This window comes from Oncorhynchus nerka, linkage group LG8, assembly GCF_034236695.1.
Source record: "Oncorhynchus nerka isolate Pitt River linkage group LG8, Oner_Uvic_2.0, whole genome shotgun sequence".
In the NCBI taxonomy this organism is placed as follows: Eukaryota; Metazoa; Chordata; class Actinopteri; order Salmoniformes; family Salmonidae; genus Oncorhynchus; species Oncorhynchus nerka.
In genome coordinates this window covers 64,853,068-64,880,548 of record NC_088403.1, presented here as the reverse complement: position 1 = coordinate 64,880,548, position 27,481 = coordinate 64,853,068, and the positions used below count along the sequence as shown (strand labels likewise).

Here is a 27,481-nt window from a genome sequence, read left to right as displayed (position 1 = left end):
GGTCTAACCTATTTTGTTGATCGCACTGCTTGTTGTCATTACCATTTAGCATCATATCTCTTAAATGATTAGGTTCAAGCACACAGGATGCACAGTATTGGAGCAAAGTTGTCTTCCAAAACTCTATTAAAGGATGAACAAATTAATTAAAATGAATTAATTTATTAAAATGAATTCAAATTAAATTAAAGCGGCAATTGAAACAATAACAAAGCATTTACTCCGCCTCTGTTTTGGTAAAAAGCTGAGATATGGGCCTGGAGAAATGTAACCACTCTTAAATTAATAGAATTTAGGAATATATAAGTTATATTCTTCAAAAATCAATGCCCAGAGCTATGGATGCCAGGACCATCCATGATATCAAAAGTAATAGTTTTAAAGACCACATGCAGTTAACAATGTGATTTCTTGTGTTTTATATATACAGTATTTCCACACTGTGAGGTTGTAATAATTCTGTGAAAAATGATGAAAATGGCCTCTTATTGTTAGAGACGTTTTGGTGGGACGGAGTTTTGGCCTGCCTGGTGACATCACCAGGTACATTTGTTAATAGACCAATAAGAAGAGAGTTCCAAACCGCTCTGCCGATAACAGATCATTTTCAGTTTCCCCCTCCCCACTCAGACCACTCCCAGACAGTCCTAACTAAATTCTTGCTTGAGAAATTGCTATTTGCTTAGAATATATTTTTGTTTCTTTTTGACCATTTTAATTGAAAACAAAATCACAGTAAGGTACTTAATTGTTACCCAGAAACTATTTGATATTGAGATAAAATTTTAAAAATAGCTGCATTGGACCTTTAAGCATATTTTGAGGCTATGCAGTGTTTGTTTACATGTACAACGTTTACTAACATTGGAGTAAGACAAGCTTGTATTTTGGGTTCTGATTTTATACGGCTTATTAGGAATATATGTTATATTCTTCAAAAATCAATCTATAATTACTTTAAAAGTCCAAAATGCATGTACCGATCCCAGATTGTCCCTTTAAAGATCAGGTAAAAGGGGGTTTTGCCAGGGCTGTCTGGGAGTGGACTGTCTGGACACGCTCACACAGGAAAGTGGAAGGGGGAGTGTAATTCTTTCTTTACAGCTGGGGGTGTAGTTTATTACATCTCTTTATTGGTCTATTCTAGTATCCCCTCATTCAGAACTTGCTCAAAACAAGGGCTTTATACATTCCCAGGAGAAAAATGTATTGACCAAAAATAGGTATTTCAAACCAAAAATCTCAATGTCTTTTGCTCATATTTTGGGGCGGCAGGGTAGCCTAGTGGTTAGAGCGTTGGACTAGTAACCGGAAGGTTGCAAGTTCAAATCCCCGAGCTGACAAGGTACAAATCTGTCGTTCTGCCCCTGAACACCCACTGTTCCTAGGCCGTCATTGAAAATAAGAATTTGTTTTTAACTGACTTGCCTAGTTAAGTAAAGGTAAAAAAAAAAAAAGTAGGGACCAGCAACTATTGTGCGATAACACTGATCACATTTTCCATGCTGCTACAGTGTAATAAGATTCAGTAGCTCTTGTTCAAAAACGATATGAAACACAATAAAATGTTAATTCTGACTGCACTGGGCCTGATGGTAGGCGAGGAATACTATGCCTACGGACATGACTATTCCTATCAGCTACAGCACTGGATGAGCAAGTTGTTTATGTTCATGCTAGACCCACTTAATTGCATTTGCGGATTTTTTTTTTTAACTGCTGTTAATACATGCTAGCACTGTAACCAGATACAATGAACTCGCAACTAATTGTGCTGCAGTTTATAAACCCAACGTGTCACCATTAGGGTTGTGGCGGTCATGACATTTTGTCGGCCGGTGATCGTCATGGAAATAACTGCCGATCAACACTACTTTGTTGCAGAATCAGCAGTTAACGTCTCAAATGGAGAAGCAATTATCTAAATTCATTTATATAAACAAATGATCCTGGAGGACTGTGGTAACACTGTTGATGATCCTCCTGGAGGACTGTGGTAACACTGTTGATGATCCTGGAGGACTGTGGTAACACTGTTGATGATGCTGGAGGACTGTGGTAACACTGTTGATGATGCTGGAGGACTGTGGTAACACTGTTGATGATGCTGGAGGACTGTGGTAACACTGTTGATGATGCTGGAGGACTGTGGTAACACTGTTGATGATGCTGGAGGACTGTGGTAACACTGTTGATGATCCTGGAGGACTGTGGTAACACTGTTGATGATGCTGGAGGACTGTGGTAACACTGTTGATGATGCTGGAGGACTGTGGTAACACTGTTGATGATGCTGGAGGACTGTGGTAACACTGTTGATGATGCTGGAGGACTGTGGTAACACTGTTGATGATGCTGGAGGACTGTGGTAACACTGTTGATGATGCTGGAGGACTGTGGTAACACTGTTGATGGTCCTGGAGGTCAGTGGAAACATTCTGTTGTACTCTACCTTGTTTTCATCCAATTTAAACAAATCAACCAACACAATATTACAGAATTAAAGGACCAATTATCACACTTTGAAACAAAAATGTGCTCTGTGCATCTCTCCACAAGCGTTTCTTGATCGGTAGATGATCAGAAAATTAACTGACAGGCAGAAGCTCTCTCTCATTCATAAAACATGTTCCTTTTCATTATTTTCCAGCCATCTATTTGCTCAAAAATGACATGCCAATGAAAACTTTTGAAATATAACATATATTCCAATCTACTTTAAATAATACTTTCAAGATCAATTGGATAAAGCAATTCCTAAGAAGACCCACTTCTATCTGGAATTTTATTCCTCATCATGTCTTCTCTACTTTTGGTGGCCTTAACTTCATGTTGTTTTGCAATTATAATATTGACAAAGTTCCAGTGAAACTTTCTGCTTTTCATCGGCAGGTTTTCTTGTCATGGTCCTTAATTTATAAACACAATTTTTCTCCACACAGATATTATATATGGAATAATGGGGATATATTGTATAAAAATACCTCTCTGTTTTTAGAATATTGGTTCTGAAATAATATCCTATTGGTGAGCCAACTGGTAAATGCAGAGGGTTTTTTACTCAGTTATAAAGAATTCTTATCACTTTACAAGGTCCCTGTAACACCTAAAGATTTTGCAATTGTTTTATATGCCATTCCCTCAGGTGTTGCTATGTTATTCAGGAACGTGTCAAGACCTGACCCTCAGAGCCTACCTTCTATTGACCCTGTTGACTCATCAGTAGGAAAGATTTGTTTCTCTTTTGGTCCATTCAACAACAGAGCGACACGATCCTTGTTTCAGCAGGATGTTGTATCTATACCTTATGTCATGCCTTATTGGAATGGATTTATTGATAATATCTGTTGGAAAAAAGTTTGGATGTTGCCACAAACATACCTACTTGTTAACAAAATTAAGGAAGTTTCCTTTAAAATTATTCATAAATATTATCCTGCCAACCACTATATGAAGAAGTTTAAGGAAAACATCAACTCAAATTGTTCCTTTTGTAATGACCACCCAGAAACAGTTGTGCATCTTTTCTGGCATTGTATGCATGTAAGAAAACTGTGGCAAGACATCATTAGGTTTATAATTGAACACATTTATGAAGATTTTACACTATTGTGGAGAGATGTACTGTTTGGATTCTTTACATACAATAGAAATAAGCGGAATCATTTTTATGTAATTAATTTCATTATTCTTATGGCCAAATTTCATATACACAAATGTAAATTTACAAACAGAAAACCACATTTTCGTACCCTACAAAAAGAAATTCAACTGTATTTTAAGACGGTTAAATGCTCTACTAACAAAAAAGCTGTTAGAATTGTAAGTATATGCATGTCCCTTAAGGTCCTTGTGTAATTGTAATGTGATATTGTACCCCCTAGCCCCGCCCCTAGCCCCGCCCCCAGCCCCGCCCCTAGCTCGATTGTCCATTGTTTGTAATCTATGTATGCTTGTGTTCCCTCATGTGCTTTATGTATTGATTTGTTGTTAATACATTTTTTTTTTTTAAATGTAAAAATAAAAATTAAAAAAAATAAAAACATATATTCCAATCAATGGATGGCGCCATACACTCTGACCCCAGTGTTAGTAAGTACAACAAGACCAGAAGGTTTATCTTTTCCATATTGGGTCAATGAATACTGACTCTGCATCAGCCATATTGTTATTGGACATAGAAAAAGCCTTTGTCTGCCTAAAGTGGCAATATTTATTACTTGTTCTACGGCGTATGGGAACTGTCAAAATACACTACTGGTCAATAGTTTTAGAGCACCTCAACTCATTCAAGGGTTTTTCTTTATTTTTTACTATTTTCTACTTTGTAGAATAATAGTGAAGACATCAAAATTATGAAATAACACAATATGGAATCATGTAGTAACCAAAAAAAGTGTTAAACAAATCAAAATATATTTTTCTTCAGATAGAGCCACCCTTTGCCTTGATGACAGCTTTTTACACTCTTGGCATTCTCTCCACCAGCTTCTTGAGGTAGTCACCTTTCAATTAACAGGTCTGTGGAATTTATTTCCTTCTTAATGTGGTTGAGCCAATCGGTTGTGTTGTGACAAGGTCGGGTTGGTATACAGAATATAGCCCTACTTGACCATTATAATATAATATAGTATGGCAAGAACAGCTCAAATAAGCAGAGAGAAATGACAGTACATAATTCCTTTAAGGCATGGAGAACTTTAAGAGTTTCTTCAAGTGCAGTCGCAAAAACAATCAAGCGCCATGATGAAACTGGCTCTCATGAGGAACGCCACAGGAATGGAAGACCCAGAGTTACCTCTGCTGCAGAGGATGAGTTCATTAGAGTTTACCACGCTCAGAAATTGCAGCCCAAATAAATGTTTCACAGAGTTCAAGTAACAGACACATCTCAACATTAACTGTTCAGAGGAGACTGTGTGAATCAGGCCTTCATGGTCTAATTTCTGCAAAGAAACCACTACTAAAGGACACCAATAAGAAGAAGAGACTTGCTTGGGCCAAGAAAAACAAGCAATGGACATTAAACTGGTGGAAATTTGTCATTTGGTCTGGAGTTCAAATTGGAGATTTTTGGTTCCAACCACTGTGTCTTTGTGAGACGTGGTGTGGGTGAACGGATGATCTCTACATGTGTATTTCCAACGTAAAGCATGGAGGAGGAGGTGTTATGGTGTAGGAGTGCTTTGCTGTTGACACTGTCTGTGATTTATTTAGAATTCAAGGCACACATAACGAGCGTGGCTACCACAGCATTCTGCAGCTTTACACCATCCCATCTGGTTTGGGCTTAGTGGGACTATCATTTGTTTTTCAACAGGACAATGACCCAACACACCTCCAGGCTGTATCAGGGCTATTTGACCAAGAAGGAAAGCGATGGAGTGCTGCATCAGATGACCTGGCCTCCACAATCCCCCTGACCTCAACCCAATTGAGATGGTTTGGGATGAGTCAGACCGCAAGTGATGGAAAAGTAGCCAACAGGTGCTTAGCATATGTGGGAACTCTTTCAGTACTTTTGGGGAAACATTCCAGGTGAAGCTGGTTGAGAGAATGCCAAGAGTGTGCAAAGCTGTCATCAGGGCAAAGGGTCGCTATTTGAAGGATCTCAAAAAATATATAAATATATAAAATATATTTTGATTTGTTTATAACACTTTTTTGTTAATGTAGAAAATAGTAAAAACTACAGAAAAATCCTTGAATGAGTAGGTGTTCTAAAACGTTTGACCTGTACTGTATGCTCATCCCAATTCAACACAGGCCGAAATAGCTGACAGGGTTGTCCTCTAAGTCCAATGCTTTTCGCTCTATCCCTAGAACCTCTTGCGCAAGCTGTCCGACAGTCACCACATCATGATCCCATTACTGTACTTGGCACAGACTACCAAATATATCCATATGCAGATAATGTACAACTCTGTGTGGGCAATGCACCTCAGTCATTACCCAACCTACTCAGCGTTGTTTATAACTACAGCTCTACATCTGGATATAAAATCAACGGGACCCTGAACGATTCAGATCTGCCTCTAAACAGCCCCAGAGTCCAACATTTGGACGATTCAGATCTGCCTCTGAACAGCCCCAGAGTCCAACATTTGGACGATTCAGATCTGCCTCTGAACAGCCCCAGAGTCCAACATTTGGACGATTCAGAGCTGCCTCCAAACAGCCCCAGAGTCCAACATTTGAATGATTCAGAACTGCCTCTAAACAGCCCCAGAGTCCAACATTTGGACGATTCAGATCTGCCTCTAAACAGCCCCAGAGTCCAACATTTGAATGATTCAGATCTGCCTCTAAACAGCCCCAGAGTCCAACATTTCGACGATTCAGAGCTGCCTCTAAACAGCCCCAGAGTCCAACATTTGGACGATTCAGATCTGCCTCTAAACAGCCCCAGAGTCCAACATTTGAATGATTCAGATCTGCCTCTAAACAGCCCCAGAGTCCAACATTTCGACGATTCAGAGCTGCCTCTAAACAGCCCCAGAGTCCAACATTTGGACGATTCAGATCTGCCTCTAAACAGCCCCAGAGTCCAACATTTGGATGATTCAGATCTGCCTCTAAACAGCCCCAGAGTCCAACATTTGCGCTGCCTGGGAATAGAATAATATCCTCGTTTACAATCAACAGTCAAAAACAACTTCAACACCACCTGAAGAAGCATAGTCTGTTTTCAGGCTCGAAGTCTCGAAAATTTAAATTAATATATAGCCAAGGATAAACTTTTATAGTTCCATGATCCCTCTTTCAACACCAGCAGGATACTGGGATAGGATACATTCTTTACTTGCTAAATTCCTTTGGAAGAGGAAATTCCCCCTGTAATAAATTCTCGACACTTCAGCGTAGAAAATGTGCAGTTGGCCAAAACCTGCCTAATTTCAAATTAGTTTTTTGGGGGGGCTTTCATCTTACGTCATGGTTACATCCTGATACAGCTGTATTCTGGTGCCCCCTGGAGGGAAAACTAGTTGCCCGTCATAGACTCCAAGACAGAATCCATTCTGATATCCCTCTTCAAACACTGCAAACTCCAATTCGGCCCTATCATCTCACAACTTATCTCAGTCTGGCGCCTGGTTGGTAATCAGACTAAAATCAATCTGAAATACCATCCTCACCTCCCCTTATTTCACAACCACGTTCTCCAACTGAGTGGTCGACCTCTCCTTTCATCAATGGTCTGAAAGAGGGATTCATACTACCTCAGATATCACTGAAGGCTACCAAATGCTTTCCAAGACCTCCAGAAGCAGTTTAACTACCACTAACTTGTCATTTGACTTACATTCCTCTGTTGTTTTGTGTGCATATGGAGTCCTCTGGGGACATGAATGGTCTATCCATCCAATCCACAAATTATTTATTCATAATAGTACAAATGGACTGGCTCCCTAAATTACAATCTCTGCTGCGTAAAAATGACTCACAAATCAATCCCGTCCCATACTTCATGGAAGGAAGACCTCTGCGTAGTACTGTGACCAGAGTTTGGTCCAACATCTCAATTTCATTTTTAAAAAATATATATTTTTACACCAAATGATATGTTACAGTTTTGCCCATATAACTACTCAAGATGAAAGCTAGACAATCCCCAAATTTCTCACTGTGCCGTCAGGGGCCTCCTGGCACATTGTTTCATATGGTTTGGGAGTGCCCAGGGGTTTTACATTTCTGTAGTTGTTTCATTCCGTCTCTCTGACATAATGTGTTCATCATCTATTTTCTAGTTAAGTTATGACACTACTTTAGACCTATCTGTCGCACAGCAACGTATCTGTCTTAACAGCAGCCCAAGAAGATGATAGCTTCACGTTGGCAGGCTCCTCATTCTTTAAAACAGACAGCCGTGTCTGCTGTCGTTCATGGACATTAGAAACATGGAAATATTTGTAGGACACATTCATAACTGCTCTTTCATCAGCGTACGGAAGACTGCTGTTGGGAACCACTAATCTAACTTTGGGGAAGTCCTGTGGGTGGGACTGTTTGTCTTGTTTGGTCTGCACTTCTGTCCATGCCTACCTGTTTTGTGTACCTTGTAAATATATATATATATATATATATATATGATCATAAAATAGCTGCCGGTAATTTACCATTAATTAACATCAACATACAGTGGGGCAAAAAAAGTATTTAGTCAGCCACCAATTGTGCAAGTTCTCCCACTTAAAAAGATGAGAGAGGCCTGTAATTTTCATCATAGGTACACTTCGACTGTGACAGACAAAATGAGAAAAAATCCAGAAAATCACATTGTAGGATTTTTAATACAAGCCACTGATGCCTTTGTAACATCTACATTTTAAAAAGCCTAATAAATCAATGTAATATAGCTTACACAATAACAATACATTTTATGCAGGTCTAAAGAAACATTATTATATAGATTTATAGATTTCTTCATATCATGGCTATACCATATGGCTGTGGGCTACACTAGTTTGTTTTGCTTATCATTCCCATGCCATCATTTTATATTTTGGTGGCCCAGGCTAACTGTCGCTCAACATTTGCTTAATTTAGAGTTATTTATCCATGGCTGTCTTTCCTTCACTCTGGGGTCCAACTCATCCCAAACCATCTCGATTGGGTTGAGGTCGGGTGATTGTGGAGGCCAGGTCATCTGATGCAGCGCTCCATCACTCTCCTTCTTGGTCAAATAGCTCTTACACAGCCTGAAGGTGTGTTGGGTCACTGTCCTGTTGAAAAACAAATTATAGTCCCACTAAGTGCAAACCAGATGGGATGGCGTATCACTGCAGAATGGTGTGGTAGCCATGCTGGTTAAGGTGTGCCTTTAATTCTAGGTAAATCACTGACAGTGTCACCAGCAAAGAATCCCCACACCATTACACCTCCTCCTCCATGCTTCACGTTGGGAACCACACATGCAGAGATCATCCATTCACCTACTCTGCGTCTCAAAGACACAGCGGTTGGAACCAAACATCTCAAGATTGGACTCATCAAACTAAAGGACATATTTTCACCGGTCTAATGTCCATTGTTTTTCTTGGCCCAGGCAAGTCTCTTCTTCTTATTGGTGTCCTTTAGTAGTGGTTTCTTTGCAGCAATTAGACCATGAAGGCCTGATTCATGCAGTCTCCTCTGAACAGATGATGTTGATGTGTCTGTTACTTAAACTCTGTGAAGCATTTATTTGGGCTGCAATTTCTGAGGCTGGTAACTGTAATGAACTTATCCTCTGCAGCAGAAGTAACTCTGGGTCTTCCATTCCTGTGGCGGTCCTCATGAGAACCATTTTCATTTTAGGGCTTGATGGTTTTTGTGACTGCACTTGAAGAAACTTTCAAAGTTCTTGATATTTTCCATATTGACTGACCTTCATGTCTTAAAGTAATGATTGGCCTGTCATTTATCTTTGCTTATTTATGCTGTTCTTGCCATAATATGGACTTGGTCTTTTACCAAATAGGGCTATCCTCTGTATACCACCCTTACCTTGTCACAACACAACTGATTGGCTGAAACGCAATAAGAAGGAAAGAAATTCCACAAATGAACTTTTAACAAGACACACCTGTTAATTGAAATGCTATCCAGGTGGCTACCTCATCAAATCAAATTGTATTGGTCACATACACATGGTTAGCAGATGTTATTGCTAGTGTAGCAAAATGCTTGTGCTTCTAGTTCTGACAGTGCAGTAATATCTAACAAGTAATATCTAACAATTCCACAACAAGTACCTAATACACACAAATCTAAGTAAAGGAATGGAATAAGAATATATAAATATCTGCATTACCAATGTCAGAGCGGCATATGCTAAGATGCAATGGATAGTATAGAATACAGTATTATACAAATGAGATGAATAATGCAAGATATGTAAACGTTATTAAAGTGACTAGTGTTCCATTTATTAAAGTGGCCAAAGTCTTTATGTAGGCAGCAGCCTCTCTGTGCTAGTAATGTCTGATCGCCTTGAGATAGAACCTGTTTTTCAGTCTCTCGGGTCCCAGCTTTGATGCACCTGTACTGACCTCGCCTTCTGGATGATAGCAGGGTGAACAGGCAGTGGCTCGGGTGGTTGTTGTCCTTGATGATCTTTTTGGCCTTCCTGTGACATCGGGTGCTGTCGGTGATCTGGAGGGCAGGTAGTTTGCCACCGGTGATGCATTGTGCAGACCGCACCACCCTCTGGATAGCCCTGTGGTTGTGGGCAGTGCAGTTGCCTTACCAAGCTGTGATACAGCCCAACAGGATGCTCTCAATTTTGCATCTGTAAAATGTTGTGAAGGTTTTAGGTGACATGCCAAAATTCTTCAGCCTCCTGAGGTTGAATGGACGCTGTTGCACCTTCTTCACCACACTGTCTATGTTAGTTGACCATTTCAGTTTGTGGGTGATATGTACGCTGAGGAACTTAAAACTTTCCACCTTCTCCACTGCTGTCCCGTCGATGTGGATAGGGGGGTGCTCCCTCTGCTGTTTCCTAAAGTCCACAATCATCACCTTTGTTTTGTTGACATTGAATGGGAGGTTATTTTCCTGACACCACACTCCGAGAGCCCTCACCTCCTCCCTCTAGGCTGTCTTGTCGTTGTTGGTAATCAAGCCTACTACTGTTGTGTCATCTGCAACTTGATGATTGAGTTGGAGGCGTGGATGGCCACGCAGTAATGGGTCAACAGAGAGTACAGGAGGGGGCTGAGCACGCACCCTTGTGTTAAGGATCAGCATTGTGGAGATGTTGTTTCCTACCTTCACCAACTGGGGGCGGCCTGTCAGATGGTCCAGGACCCAGTTGCACAGGGCGGTGTTCAGACCCAGGGCCTCAAGCTTAATGATGAGCTTGGAGGGAACTATGTTGTTGAATGCTAAGCTATAGTCAATGAACAGCATTCTTACATAGGTATTCCTCTTGTCCAGATGGGATAGTTCAGTGTGATGGTGATTGCATCGTCTGTGGACCTATTGGGGCGGTAAGCAAATTGAAGTGGGTCTAGGGTGACAGGTGGAGGTGATGTGATCCTTGACTAGTCTCTCAAAGCACCTCGTGCTGACAAAATTGAGTGCTACGGGGCAATAGTCATTTAGTTCAGTTACCTTTGCATTCTTGGCTACAGGAACAATGGTGGCCATCTTGAAGCATGTGTGGACAGCAGACTGGGATAGGGAGAGATTGATTATGTCCGTAAACACACCAGCCAGCTGGTCTGCGCATGCTCTGAGGACGCGGCCAAGGTTGCCGTCTGGGCTGGTAGCCTTGCGAGGGTTAACACGTCTTACTCACTTCGGCCACGGAGAAGGAGAGCCCGCAGTCCTTGGTAGCGTGCCACGGGTATTATCCTCAAAGTGGGCAAAGAAGGTGTTTAGTTTGTCTGGAAGCAAGATGTCCGTATCTGCAACGTGACTGGTTTAACCTTTGTAATCCGTGATTGTCTGTAGACCCTGCCACATGCGTCTCGTGTCTGAGCCGTTGACTTGCGACTCCACTTTGTCTCTATACTGACATTTTGATTGTTTGATTGCTTTACGGAGTGAATGACTACTCTGTTTGTATTCTTCTGTATTCCCAGACGCCTTGCCATGGTTAAATGTGGTGGTATGTACTTTCAGTGTCGCCATCTATCCACGGTTTCTAGTTAGGGTAGGTTTTAATAGTCACCGTGGGTACAACATTTCCTAAAACACGTCCTTATAAACTCACTCACCGAATCAGCGTATACGTTGATATTATTCTCTGAGGCTAGCCGGAACAAATCCCAGTCGGCGTGATCAAAACAATCTTGAAGCGTGGATACCGATTGGTCAGACCAGCATTGAATAGTCCTTAGCACGGGTACTTCCTGTTTGATTTTCTGTCTATAGGAAGGGAGGAGCAAAATGGAGTCGTGGTCAGATTTGGCAAAAGTGGGGCGGGGGAGGGCCTTGTATCCATCGTGGAAGTTAGAGTAACGATGGTCCAGTGTTTTTCCAGCGCGAGTGTTACATTTGATATGCTGATAGAATTTAGGTAGCCTTTTATCAAATTTGCTTTGTTAAAATCCCCAGTTACAATAAATGCAGCCTCAGGATATAATGTTTCCAGTTTGCATAAAATCCAGTGAACTTTGATGGCCGTCGTGGTATCTTCTTGAGGGGGATATACACGGTTGTGACAAGAACCCGAAGAGAATTCTCTTGGGAGATAATAGATTGTGAAATTCTAGGTCAGGTAAACAGAAGGACTTGAGTGGCTGTGTGTTGTTAGATAATCAGAAACATTGTGAGGAAGATGTTTATTCTGGGCGTGATCCACTGATAAAATCCAGGTGGCTGTACCGACTCCGACAGCATATCCCGATTTTCCATGAAACAGAGTATGTTACAATCCCTGATGTCTCTGGTTGCCCTGTTTCGTCAACTTTGTTATCTAGGGACCGGACATGGTCTCAGTATTCCTGGTCATAGTGCTGGTTGTTTTCGCCTCTGGAATCAGAATCAGTTCAAATGTACTGGTGGTGTATTCCTGGTCGTATTCCTGGTCGTATTCCTGGTCGTATTCCTGGTCGTACTGCTGGTCGTATTCCTGGTCGTATTCCTGGTCGTATTCCTGGTCGTATTCCTGGTCGTAGTGCTGGTCGTATTCCTGGTCGTATTCCTGGTCGTAGTGCTGGTCGTATTCCTGGTCGTATTCCTGGTCGTAGTGCTGGTCGTATTCCTGGTCGTATTCCTGGTCGTAGTGCTGGTCGTATTCCTGGTCGTAGTGCTGGTCGTAGTGCTGGTCGTATTCCTGGTCGTAGTGCTGGTTGTGCTGGTAAGCTGACGTTGCTCTGATATCCAATAGTTCTTCCCGGCTGTATTTAATAACACTTAACATTTTCTGTGCTAACAATGTAAGAAATAATACATTAAACAAAAATAAAAAATACTGCAAAGTTTCCTAATGACTAGAAGCGAGGCGACCCACCCTCTCTTTGACTGGTTGCGAAAATGCCAAGAATGTGCAAAGCTGTCATCTAGGGTGGATACTTTGAAGAATCTCAAATATGAAATATATTTGTATTTGTTTAACACATTTTTTTGTTTTACTACACGATTCCATATGTGTTATTTCATAGTGTTGATGTCTTCACTATTATTCTGCAATGTAGAAATAGTAAAAATAAAGAAAAACCCTTGAATGAGTAGGTATGTCCAAACTTTCGACTGGTACTGTATATTAAACAACTGTTCTGCAACATATTCTTAAACAATTGAAGCATTTCCTGTGCCAGACCTAAGAGATAATGTTTGCTTTTATAAAAGTTGTTTATAAATGTTTATACATTCTCTAAATCTAGAATAATTGTAAAAATGAAATGCATCTTATGGTGTCTCTGTCGACATAAATACAGTTAGTTGCAAATGAAGACAAATATTTGCGAGAAAATTGTTGCTTGTCCCATTTTTCAAGAATTCCTGAGCTCTAAAACAGCAGCATTTTCTCTAAGCCTCATTGCAAAATGTGTAAAATAGCATGAGATTAGCTATAATAATACTGCCTTGCTTGGCCCCGCGACACTGAGCTATGCCACTGATTATAGGAACACTTATTTCATTACATGCATCAACCAGCTATGAGGAGCTGGCTCTCACTGAGCAACAGGTGATCCCTTTCCGCTGAACTCTGAATGCCGGGGCTCTCATCAAGTGTTTGATTTTGATTGCATTTACATTGATGTCAGAGTGATTAGAGGGACAACAGAGCCCTGAGTACGTTTGGTAGGATACTAATGACTATTAGCAGCATCGGAATGATTAGAGGGACCATAGAGCCCTGAGTACGTTTGGTAGGATACTAATTACTATTAGCAGCATCAGAATGATTAGAGGGACCATAGAGCCCTGAGTGCGTTTGGTAGGATACTAATGACTATTAGCAGCATCGGAATGATTAGAGGGACCATAGAGCCCTGAGTACGTTTGGTAGGATACTAATGACTATTAGCAGCATCGGAATGATTAGAGGGACAACAGAGCCCTGAGTACGTTTGGTAGGATACTAATTACTATTAGCAGCATCAGAATGATTAGAGGGACCATAGAGCCCTGAGTGCGTTTGGTAGGATACTAATGACTATTAGCAGCATCAGAATGATTAGAGGGACCATAGAGCCCTGAGTGCGTTTGGTAGGATACTAATGACTATTAGCAGCATCGGAATGATTAGAGGGACCATAGAGCCCTGAGTACGTTTGGTAGGATACTAATGACTATTAGCAGCATCGGAATGATTAGAGGGACAACAGAGCCCTGAGTACGTTTGGTAGGATACTAATTACTATTAGCAGCATCAGAATGATTAGAGGGACCATAGAGCCCTGAGTGCGTTTGGTAGGATACTAATGACTATTAGCAGCATCAGAATGATTAGAGGGACCATAGAGCCCTGAGTGCGTTTGGTAGGATACTAATGACCATCAGCAGCATCAGAATGATTAGAGGGACCATAGAGCCCTGAGTGCGTTTGGTAGGATACTAATGACTATTAGCAGCATCAGAATGATTAGAGGGACAACAGAGCCCTGAGTGCGTTTGGTAGGATACTAATGACCATCAGCAGCATCAGAGTATAGTCTTGGAGAAGCCTAGTTGCTGTGTCTCAACGGTCACTTGAGTGCCGGTGTGGCGGTAATACAATCAACGTAACAAGTCTAGTCACAATTCATCCTCTAGCACAGCTTGCAGCAAACAAACACAGAGTTCCCTGTAAACCAGTTCCCTGTAAACCAGTTCCCTGTAAACCAGTTCCCTGTAAACCAGTTCCCTGTAAACCTGTTCCCTGTAAACCTGTTCCCTGTAAACCAGTTCCCTGTAAACCTGTTCCCTGTAAACCAGTTCCCTGTAAACCTGTTCCCTGTAAACCTGTTCCCTGTAAACCTGTTCCCTGTAAACCTGTTCCCTGTAAACCAGTTCCCTGTAAACCAGTTCCCTGTAAACCAGTTCCCTGTAAACCAGTTCCCTGTAAACCTGTTCCCTGTAAACCAGTTCCCTGTAAACCAGTTCCCTGTAAACCTGTTCCCTGTAAACCAGTTCCCTGTAAACCAGTTCCCTGTAAACCTGTTCCCTGTAAACCTGTTCCCTGTAAACCTTTCCCTGTAAACCTGTTCCCTGTAAACCAGTTCCCTGTAAACCAGTTCCCTGTAAACCAGTTCCCTGTAAACCAGTTCCCTGTAAACCAGTTCCCTGTAAACCAGTTCCCAGTAAACCAGTTCCCTGTAAACCAGTTCCCTGTAAACCTGTTCCCTGTAAACCAGTTCCCTGTAAACCTGTTCCCTGTAAACCAGTTCCCTGTAAACCAGTTCCCTGTAAACCAGTTCCCTGTAAACCTGTTCCCTGTAAACCAGTTCCCTGTAAACCAGTTCCCTGTAAACCTGTTCCCTGTAAACCAGTTCCCTGTAAACCAGTTCCCTGTAAACCAGTTCCCTGTAAACCTGTTCCCTGTAAACCAGTTCCCTGTAAACCAGTTCCCTGTTTCCCTGTAAACCAGTTCCCTGTAAACCAGTTCCCTGTAAACCAGTTCCCTGTAAACCAGTTCCCTGTAAACCAAACCAGTTCCCTGTAAACCTGTTCCCTGTAAACCAGTTCCCTGTAAACCTGTTCCCTGTAAACCAGTTCCCTGTAAACCAGTTCCCTGTAAACCAGTTCCCTGTAAACCAGTTCCCTGTAAACCAGTTCCCTGTAAACCAGTTCCCTGTAAACCTGTTCCCTGTAAACCAGTTCCCTGTAAACCAGTTCCCTTCCCTGTAAACCTGTTCCCTGTAAACCAGTTCCCTGTAAACCAGTTCCTGTTCCCTGTAAACCAGTTCCCTGTAAACCAGTTCCCTGTAAACCAGTTCCCTAAACCTGTAAACCAGTTCCCTGTAAACCAGTTCCCTGTAAACCTGTTCCCTGTAAACCAGTTCCCTGTAAACCAGTTCCCTGTAAACCAGTTCCCTGTAAACCTCCCTGTAAACCAGTTCCCTGTAAACCTGTTCCTGTAAACCAGTTCCCTGTAAACCAGTTCCCTGTAAACCAGTTCCCTGTAAACCAATTACCTGTAAACCAGTTCCCTGTAAACCAGTTCCCTGTAAACCTGTTCCCTGTAAACCAGTTCCCTGTAAATCTGTTCCCTGTAAACCAGTTCCCTGTAAACCTGTTCCCTGTAAACCAGTTCCCTGTAAACCAGTTCCCTGTAAACCAATTACCTGTAAACCAGTTCCCTGTAAACCAGTTCCCTGTAAACCAGTTCCCAGTAAACCAGTTCCCTGTAAACCAGTTCCCTGTAAACCTGTTCCCTGTAAACCTGTTCCCTGTAAACCAGTTCCCTGTAAACCAGTTCCCAGTAAACCAGTTCCCTGTAAACCAGTTCCCTGTAAACCAGTTCCATGTAAACCAGTTCCCTGTAAACCTGTTCCCTGTAAACCAGTTCCCTGTAAACCAATTACCTGTAAACCAGTTCCCTGTAAACCAGTTCCCTGTAAACCAGTTCCCTGTAAACCAGTTCCCAGTAAACCAGTTCCCTGTAAACCAGTTCCCTGTAAACCTGTTCCCTGTAAACCAGTTCCCTGTAAACCAGTTCCCTGTAAACCAGTTAGTCAGTATTGAAGATGCAGCAGACTTGACCCACACAGTCATATAGCAGCCCATCAGGAGGAAGGCCTTATCTATCTATCTATCTATCTATCTATCTATCTATCTATCTATCTATCTATCTATCTCTCTCTCTCCCTGTCTCTCTCTAGTCTCTGTCTCTCTCTCTAGTCTCTGTCTCTGTCTGTCTCTCTCTCTCTCTCTCTAGTCTCTGTCTCTATCTTATGTCTCAGTAGTCTGAAAGTGTGTTGTTGTTCTAGGATTCACACTAGGATTCCCTGTAAATCCCTGTCAGGATTGACTGACTTTCATGTCTTAAAGTAATGATGGACTGTCATTTATCTTTGCTTATTTGAGGTGTTCTTTCCATAATATGGACTGTTGTTTATCTTTGCTTATTTGTGCTGTTCATGCCATAATATGGACTTGATCTTTTAACAAATAGGGCTGTCTTCTGTATACCACTCCTACGTTGTCACAACACAACTGATTGGCTCAAACGCATTAACAAAGAAAGAAATTCCACAAATGAACTTTTAACAAGGCACACCTGTTAATTGAGATGCATTCCAGGTGACGACCTCATGAAGCTGGTTGAGAAAATGCCAAGAGTGTGCAAAGCTGTTATCAAGGCAAAAATATAAAATATATTTTGATTTGTTTAACACTTTTTTGGTTACTACATGATTCCACGTGGTATTTCGTAGTTTTGATGTCTTCACTATTATTCTACAATGTTGGAAATAGTCATTAAAAAAAAAAAAAAAAAAAACCCTTGAATCAGTAGGTTGTGTCCAAACGTTCCACCGTAGTGATAAATCAGTGATTCCAAGAGGTTCGGCGGGGTGGTGGATTCAGTCAGGCTTTCAACTTGCTCTGGAAATGTTCCACCGTAGTGATAAATCAGTGATTCCAAGAGGTTCGGCGGGGTGGTGGATTCAGTCAGGCTTTCAACTTGCTCTGGAAATGTGTAATAATGCACAAGTTGCATGAACAGTTGTCCTCGTCATGTCAGACCTAATGGTCCCCAATGATGGAAGGTTTGGGAACCACCGCTGTTATGGATAATAAGAGCCTGAACAGGCAGGAAGAAGAAGTCTCTCCTTTTCTCTCCTCCTTCCTGCATTAGTGATGGCAGAACAAAAACACAATCAAGTTACTCGATATTTTTTTGAACGATATATTGTATCGTTTTGACATTATCAAAAACATTTTTGTTGTAATTTTTTGCGCTAGATGGCTGAACCTCCAAAACCAAAAATGTCCTTCATAGCTTGTTCTCCGTCTTCCTTTAAAATAGGGAGCAAATTTGTTTTCCTGCACTTTTTATTTGTTTTCTCAGGGCTCTATCTCTCTCTCTCGTCCCTCTGCAGCAGACACACGGTGAGCAATATGCAATATGTTTGGAACATCGAACCGCAATAATATCACAGTATTGGATCTCAATACGTGTATAATCGTGAGAATCGCAATATATATTGTATCGTATCGCCACCTAAGTATGGTGATAATATGTCATCGTGAGGTCCCTGGTAATTCAATAAATATCGTATCGCCACCTAAGTATGCTGATAATATGTCATCGTGAGGTCCCTGGTAATTCAATAAATATCGTATCGCCACCTAAGTATGCTGATAATATGTCATCGTGAGGTCCCTGGTAATTCAATACATATCCAATTGTCCCAGCGTCATCCAGGTTTAGCCGGGGGAGGCCGTCATTGTAAATAAGAATTTGTTCTTAACTGACTTACCTAGTTAAATAAAGGTTAAATAAAAATTGCAATCGTGAGGTCCTTGGTATTACAATACATATCGTATCGCCACCTAAGTATGGTGATAGTATGGTGATAATATGACATCGTGAGGTCCCTGGTAATTCAATACATATCGTATCACCACCTAAGTATGGTGATAGTATGGTGATAATATGGTGATAATATGTCATCGTGAGGTCCCTGGTAATTCCCAGCCCTACCCTGCGTAGTCATCATCGTGTATTGATGACGTGGTTCACCAGCACACTGACTCTTCCTGTTTGTTTCCCCATCTCTTTCTGTCCCCTGTATATTTCCCACGCTGTCTCCCCTTCCTCTGTCCATTTCGCTCAGCTTCTCTTTCTCTGCCCTCTCTCTCCGTCTGTCTGTGTCCGTCGTTGTTTCTCTCTTTCTTTAGTGTCTCGGCTTAAAGACACGGCTAACCAAACCCTATCCACCTACACCTGCGTTATATCTCTGGCCAGCTAGCATTTAAATATCACTCCATCTTTACAAAGCCTCACAGCTCTTTATTAAGTCTTACACTGCAGCTTTTTCTCTCCCACGTGGAGGCGAGGGCTCAAGGTCTTCAGACTGCCGTACCGCCCTCACCCACCACCCACCTCCTCCATGCGTAGCCCTGCCGCGTTGTGCTGCGTTGGCTCGATGGATGGCTTTTCCTTACTGAAGGGGAGGAGACAGAGAGACCGGGAGGGAGAGATAGTTACCCCTCCCTTCCTTCCTCCCCTGTCTCTCTCTCTCTCTCTCTCTCCCAGTATCGAGTGCCATCTGTTTCTGTGTTCATACAAGGATGTTTGTTGTTTAAACACCTGCTTTACTAACTTAATGAATCCTGAGGCTTGCATGAAGGACAATAAAGGAGCGTTGGTTGGGGAATTAGTTTGTTTTCATGGAAGGCTGCTGTGGATTTTTCATGTGGTTTATTTGAGTTCAGTTCTTACTCAGCACTTTAAGTGAAAATAATAGTCGTCAGAAAATAAGACCACAACCCAGGTGTATTTTCCACAACACAGTTCAAAGTCAGAACAGATGATGAGACCAACCCAGGTGTAAGTCAGAACAGATGATGAAGACCACAACACAGTTAAAAGTCAGAACAGATGATGAAGACCACAACCCAGGTGTAAGTCAGAACAGATGATGAAGACCACAACCCAGGTGTATTTTCCACAACACAGTTCAAAGTCAGAACAGATGATGAGACCAACCCAGGTGTAAGTCAGAACAGATGATGAAGACCACAACCCAGGTGTAAGTCAGAACAGATGATGAAGACCACAACCCAGGTGTAAGTCAGAACAGATGATGAAGACCACAACCCAGGTGTATTTTCCACAACACAGTTCAAAGTCAGAACAGATGATGAGACCAACCCAGGTGTAAGTCAGAACAGATGATGAAGACCACAACACAGTTAAAAGTCAGAACAGATGATGAAGACCACAACCCAGGTGTAAGTCAGAACAGATGATGAAGACCACAACCCAGGTGTAAGTCAGAACAGATGATGAAGACTACAACCCAGGTGTAAGTCAGAACAGATGATGAAGACCACAACCCAGGTGTATTTTCCACAACACAGTTGAAAGTCAGAACAGATGATGAGACCAACCCAGGTGTAAGTCAGAACAGATGATGACATCTATTTAGACATGATACACAGTGTTTTCTATGACATAGACATGATACACAGTGTTTTCTCTGTTTTCTATGACATAGACCTGATATACAGTGTTTTCTCTGTTTTCTATGACATAGACCTGATATACAGTGTTTTCTCTGTTTTCTATGACATAGACCTGATATACAGTGTTTTCTCTGTTTTCTATGACATAGACATGATATACAGTGTTTTCTCTGTTTTCTATGACATAGACATGATATACAGTGTTTTCTCTGTTTTCTATGACATACACATGATATACAGTGTTTTCTCTGTTTTCTATGATGCAGATGATGACATCTATTTAGACATGATACACAGTGTTTTCTATGACATAGACATGATATACAGTGTTTTCTATGACATAGACCTGATATACAGTGTTTTCTCTGTTTTCTATGACATAGACCTGATATACAGTGTTTTCTATGACATAGACCTGATATACAGTGTTTTCTATGACATAGACCTGATATACAGTGTTTTCTATGACATAGACCTGATATACAGTGTTTTCTCTGTTTTCTATGACATAGACATGATATACAGTGTTTTCTCTGTTTTCTATGACATAGACCTGATACACAGTGTTTTCTATGACATAGACCTGATACACAGTGTTTTCTATGACATAGACCTGATATACAGTGTTGTCAACACAAGAAACATTTAATGCAAACATCCTTATGAACGAAGAACTGTCCAATCACTTACCTCTCTCTACCCCCCCCCCTCTCTCTACCCCTTCTCTCCCTACCCCTTCTCTCTCTCTACCCCCTCTCTACCCCTCTCCCCTTCTCTCTCTCTACCCATTCTCTCTCTCTACCCTCTCTCTCTCTACCCTCCCTCTCTCTAACCCCCTCTCCCCCCTCTCTCTACCCCTTCTCTCTCTCTCTACCCTCCTCTCTCTACCCTCCTCTCCCTCTCCCTCTCTCTCTCTCTACCCCTCTCTCTACCCCTCTCTCTATCTACCCCTCTCTCTCCCCTCTCTAACCTCTCTCCTCTACCCCCTCTCTCTACCCCCCCTCCTCTCCCCCCTCTTCCTCTCTACCCCCTCTCCATCCCCCTCTCTCTCCCCCCTCTCCCCTCTCTCTCTCTACCCCTTCTCTCTCTCTACCCATTCTCCTCTCTACCCCCCTCTCTCTACCCTCCTCTCCTCTCTCTACCTCTCTCTCTCTACCCCCTCTCTCTCTACCCCCTCCTCTCCCTCTCTAACCCCTCTCCTCTACCCCCCCCTCTCCCTCTCTAACCCCCTCTCTCTACCCCCTCTCCCTCTCTACCCCCTCTCCCCCCCCCTCTCTACCCCCCTCTCTCCCTCTCTAACCCCCTCTTCTACCCCCTCTCCCTCTCTACCCCCTCTCTCCCCTCTCTCTACCCCTTCTCTCTCTCTACCCTTCTCTCTCTCTACCCTCCTCTCTCTCTACCCTCCTCTCTCTCTCTACCCCTCTCTAACCCCTCTCTCTATCTACCCCTCTCTCTACCCCCCCCCCCTCTCTAACCTCTCTCCCTCTCTACCCCCTCCCTCTACCCCTCCCTCTCTACCCCCTCTACCCCCCTCTTCCTCTCTACCCCCTCTCTCCATCCCCCTCTCCCTCTCTAACCCCCTCTCTACCCCCTCTCTCTCTAACCCCCTCTCCCTCTACTCCCCCTCTCCCCTCCCTCTCTCTACCCCCTCTCCCCTCCCTCTCTCTACCCCCCCTCTCTACCCCCCCCGCCCTCTCTACCCCCTCTTCCTCTCTACCCCCTCTCTCTCTACCCCCTCTCTCTCTACCCACACTCTCCCTCTCTACCCCCTCCTCTCTCTACCCCCCTCTCCCTCCCCTCTCTCTACCCCCTCCTCTCTCTACCCCCTCTCCCTCCCCTCTCTCTCTACCCCCCTCTCTACCCCCCGCCCTCTCTACCCCCTCTTCCTCTCTACCCCCTCTCTCTCTACCCCCTCTCTCTACCCACACTCTCCCTCTCTACCCCTCTCCTCTCTCTACCCCCTCTCCCTCTCTCTACCCCCTCTCTCTCTACCCACACTCTCCCTCTCTACCCCCCTCTCTACCCCGCCCTCTCCCTCTCTTCTCTGATATTCATCGTTTTCTTTCATCTTTCTTTTTCCTCTCTCTGCTTTTGACCCCTCCCCCTCCCCGACCCACATCCACTTTCACTTCAACCTTTCTTCCACCCCATCCCTTGCTCTTTCTCTTCCCCTCTCTCACTCTCTTTCATTTTGGTTGACTTGGCCTCTTCCTTTCCTTTTGTATTAGTCAATGCATTGGTTCAAATGTCAAGAACAAACCCTTCTGGCTTACCTCTGTCCGTTTCTCCATCCAGTTCTTTGATCAGTTTACTGGAGCTCTTCTCTGTCTTTTCCACTCTCTGGCGCTCACTAGCCAACATTAACAACGGCCTGCACTAATTGCTAGCTTCTCCAGTCTCCTGAGTCTGGGTAGAAAAGCTGTGCGTGGCCACCAGTGGCTCCTTGTCAGAGAGTTGAGACAAAATGGTGGCCAACAGGGCTTTGTTCAATAATGCTGGCCTGTGTGCGTTCGTCTTCGTACCTTCCTCATATAGCTGTGTGACAGAAGGGATACACAGTACCAGTCAAAGGTTTGGACACACCTACTCATTCAAGGGTTTTTCTTTATTTTTTACTATTTTTTACATTGTACAATAATAGTGAAAACATCAACACTATGAAATAACACATATGGAATCATGTAGTAACCAAAAAAGTGTTAAACAAATCTAAATATCTTTTATATTTGAGATTTTTCAAAGTAGCCACCCTTTGCCTTGATGACAGTTTTGCACACTCTTGGCATTCTCTCAACCAGCTTCACCTGGAATGCTTTTCCAACAGTCTTGAAGGAGTTTCCACATATGCTGAGCACTTGTTGGCGGCTTTTCCTTCAATCTACGGTCCAACTCATCCCAAACCATTTCATTTGGGTTGAGGTCGGGTGATTGTGGAGGCCAGGTCATCTGATGCAGCACTCCATCACTCTCCTCCTTTTTGAAATAGCCCTTATACAGCCTGAAGGTGTGTTTGGGGTCATTGTCCTGTTGAAAAACAAATGATAATCCCACTAAGCGCAAACCAGATGGGATGGTGTTTTACTGCAGAATGCTAGATAAATTCTAAATAAATCACAGACAGTGTCACCAGCACAGCACCATAATACCACCTCCTCCATGCTTCATGTGGGAACCGCACTTGGAGAGATCATCCATTCACCTACTCTGTGTCTCACAAAGACATGATGATTAGAACCACAAATCTCAAATTTGGACTCATCAGACCAAAGGACAGATTTCCACTGGTCTAATGTCCATCGCTCGTGTTTCTTGGCCCAAGCAAGTCTCTTCTTATTATTGGTGTCCTTTAAGTAGTGGTTTCTTTGCAGCAATTCGACCATGAAGGCCTGATTCATGCAGTCTCCTCTGATGTTGAGATGTGTCTATTACTTGAACTCTGTTAAGCATTTATTTGGGCTGCAATTTCTGAAGCGGGTAACTCGAATAAACTTATCCTCTGCAGCAGAGGTAACTCTGGGTCTTCCTTTCCTGTGGCGGTCCTCATGAGAGCCAGTTTCATCACAGCACTTGATGGTTTTTACGACTGCACTTTAAGAATCCTTCAAAGTTCTTGAAATGTTGTGTTAAAGTGACCTTCATGTCTTAAAGTAATGATGGACTGTCATTTATTTTTGCTTATTTGAGCTGTTCTTGACATAATATGGACTTGGTCTTTTACCAAATAGGGCTATCTTCTGTATACCACCCCTACCTTGTCACAACACAAATTATTAGCTCAAACACCTTAAGAATGAAAGAAATTCCACAAATTAACTTTTAACAAGGCACACCTGTTAATTTAAATGTATTCCAGGTGACTACCTCATTTAGCTGGTTGAGAGAATGCCAAGAGTGTGCAAAGCTGTCATCAAGGCAAAGGGTGGCTACTTTGAAGAATCTAAAATAAAAAAATATATTTTGATTTGCTTAACACTTTTTTGGTTACTACATGATTCCACGTGGTATTTCATAGTTTTGAAGTCTATTATTCTACAATGTTGAAAATAAGTAAAATAATAATGAACCCTTGAATGAGTAGGTTGTGTCCAAACTTTTGACTGGTACTGTGACTGGTACTGTGACTGGTACTGTGACTGTGACTGGTACTGACTGGTACTGGTACTGTGACTGTGACTGGTACTGTGACTGGTACTGTGACTGGTACTGTGACTGGTACTGGTACTGTGACTGGTACTGTGACTGGTACTGTGACTGGTACTGGTACTGTGACTGGTACTGGTACTGTGACTGGTACTGGTATTAAGTGTCTGATTTCCCAGACTCAGATAGACTTTCCTAGTCCTGATATTAAAAGCAATGGTACCATGTGACTGGTACTGTGACTGGTACTGTGACTGGTACTGGTACTGTGACTGGTACTGTGTATTAAGTGTCTGATTTCCCAGACTCAGATAGACTTTCCTAGTCCTGATATTAAAAAGCAATCTCGATATCCATACTATGACTGGTACTGTGACTGGTACTGTACTGTGACTGGTACTGTGACTGGTACTGGTACTGTGACTGGTACTGGTACTGGTACTGTGACTGGTACTGTGACTGGTACTGTGACTGGTACTGGTACTGTGACTGGTACTGTGACTGGTACTGTGACTGGTACTGGTACTGTGACTGGTACTGGTACTGTGTGACTGGTACTGTGACTGGTACTGGTACTGTGACTGGTACTGTGACTGGTACTGTGACTGGTACTGGTACTGTGTATTAAGTGTCTGATTTCCCAGACTCAGATTAAGCCTAGTCCTGATATTAAAAAGCAATCTCGATATCCATTGAAAATTATATTTTAGTCCAGGCTTAATCTGTGTCTGGGAAACTGTGTTTTCCACATCCGTATATTTTTCTAAATGAACATAGAACTGTACACATCAATAGAGATTAGTGCAGATATGTAGAGTGAAAATTACACCATTCTATGTTCAACAGGACATGGTGAAAGTAACACATTTTCTAAAAAAAAATATATATTTTTTTTGTTCTATTCTTCTCTGAAGGTATATTTACGAGCTGTGTCCCTTCAGTCAAGTAACGCAGAAGAGTGCTTCAGGAGAAGTGGTGTCCTTAGGGTGAGTACCTCGTTAACGTTCACCGGTGTTACCACAGTTTCAACCTGTGCCGGTTTCCACCTCGTGACGCCATGGCTTTTTGGAGGACTCTTGGCATGTTCAGCTATCCTCTTTAAAAGCCATCCCTGGCTAACCGCAATTAAGTCCTATTTTTAAAAGGCTATACGTGTTTAAATGAATCTCTTTCACCTTCTCGACAAAGGAATCAATATATGTTCAACAATGTGCCTGCTATATTTATTTGGGATGTGTTGTTCTCACATGACAGTCCCAAAAACTCCTTGATCATTGTTATGATGTCGCGTGTGGATTAAGACCAATATTTCTGCCCGATATTGATCTTTTTATTGTTCTTCAACATCTGTTAGGCTACATGTGACCTTTAATCAATTGCTAACAAATCTCTATTACGGTTATCATACCTTCTGATCAATTGCAAAAGGGGGATGGACTTCATATACTGGACTGGGTTGTATTTCTGTGAAGGGTTTCCATTTCATCTGAAGAGTTAAAGGCCTTTTAGTTTCTCCCAAGGGGTTGGATCTGTGGTAAGGGGATCTGTGATAAGGGGATATGTGGTGAGGGGATCTGTGGTAAGGGGATCTGTGGTAAGGGGATCTGTGGTAAGGGGATCTGTGATAAGGGGATCTGTGGTAAGGGGATCTGTGATAAGGGGATCTGTGATAAGGGGATATGTGGTGAGGGGATCTGTGGTAAGGGGATCTGTGGTAAGGGGATCTGTGATAAGGGGATCTGTGGTAAGGGGATCTGTGATAAGGGGATCTGTGGTAAGGGGATCTGTGGTAAGGGGATCTGCGATTGGGTCTGTTATCTGTGGTAAGGGGATCTGTGGTAAGGGGATCTGTGGTAAGGGGATCTGTGGTAGGGGGATCTGTGATAAGGGGATATGTGGTAAGGGGGATCTGTGATAAGGGGATATGTGGTAAGGGGATCTGTGATGAGGGGATCTGTGGTAAGGGGATCTGTGGTGAGGGGATCTGTGGTAAGGGGATCTGTGGTAAGGGGATCTGTGGTGAGGGGATCTGTGGTAAGGGGATCTGTGGTAAGGGGATCTGTGGTAAGGGGATCTGTGGTAAGGGGATCTGTGGTATGGGGATCTGTGATAAGGGGATCTGGGATAAGGAGATCTGGGATAAGGGGATCTGGGATATGGGGATATGTGGTAAGGTGATCTGTGGTGAGGGGATCTGTGGTAAGGGGATCTGTGATATGGGGATATGTGATTGGATCTATGATAAGGGGATCTGGGATTGGATCTATGATAAGGGGATCTGGGATTGGATCTATGACAAGGGGATCTGGGAGTGGATACTACCCACCACTGCGACCTGTACGCTCTCGTTGGCTGGCCCTCGCTTCATACCCGTTGCCAAACCCACTGGCTCCAGGTCATCTACAAGACCCTGCTAGGTAAAGTCCCCTCTTATCTCAGCTCGCTGGTCACCATAGCAGCAGCCACCTGTAGCACGCGCTCCAGCAGGTATATCTTTGGTCACCCCCAAAACCAATTCCTCCTTCCAGTTCTCTGCTGCCAATGACTGGAACGAACTACAAAAATCTCTGAAACTGGAAACGCTAATCTCCATCACTAGCTTTAAGCACCAGCTGTCAGAGCAGCTCACAGATTACTGCACCTGTACATAGCCCATCTATAATTTAGCTCAAATAACAACCTCTTTCCCTACTTTATTTATTTTGCTCCTTTGCACCCCATTATTTCTATCTCTACTTTGCACATTCTTCCACTGCAAATCTTCCATTCCAGTGTTTTACTTGCTATATTGTATTTACTTCGCCACCATGGCCTTTTTTGCCTTTACCTCCCTTATCTCACCTCCCTTTGCTCACATCGTATATAGACTTGTTTCTACTGTATTATTGACTGTATGTTTGTTTTATTCCATGTGTAACTCTGTGTCGTTGTATGTGTCGAACTGCTTTGCTTTATCTTGGCCAGGTCGCAATTGTAAATGAGAACTTATCCTCAACTTGCCTACCTTGTTAAATAAAGGTGAAATAAATAAATAAGGGGATCTGGGATTGGATCTATGATAAGGGGATCTGGGATTGGATCTATGATAAGGGGATCTGGGGGGATCTGGGATTGGATCTATGATAAGGGGATCTGGGATTGGATCTATGATAAGGGGATCTGGGATTGGATCTATGATAAGGGCATCTGCGATTGGATCTATGGTAAGGGGATCTGTGATAAGGGGATCTGGGATTGGATCTATGATATGGGGATCTGGGATTGGATCTATGATAAGGGGATCTGGGAT

At 42.8% G+C, this 27,481-nt stretch overlaps 1 protein-coding gene across 3 annotated transcripts in view; it reads left to right on the top strand.

Annotated features, from left to right (window-relative positions):
• The window catches only part of LOC115133681 (glucosidase 2 subunit beta-like), a 321,308-nt gene that overhangs the window by 240,037 nt on the left and 53,790 nt on the right, over positions 1-27,481 (top strand). Inside the window, exon 13 of one of the 3 annotated variants that reach the window (XM_065021984.1) lies at positions 25,107-25,178. The exons of 1 other annotated variant lie outside the window; for it this stretch is intronic. In XM_065021984.1, the coding sequence (XP_064878056.1) occupies positions 25,107-25,178 (72 nt within the window). Of the gene's footprint in view, positions 1-3,145; positions 3,982-25,106; positions 25,179-27,481 lie in introns of those variants that run through there. One more of the 3 variants, XM_065021987.1, reaches the window with a different exon arrangement.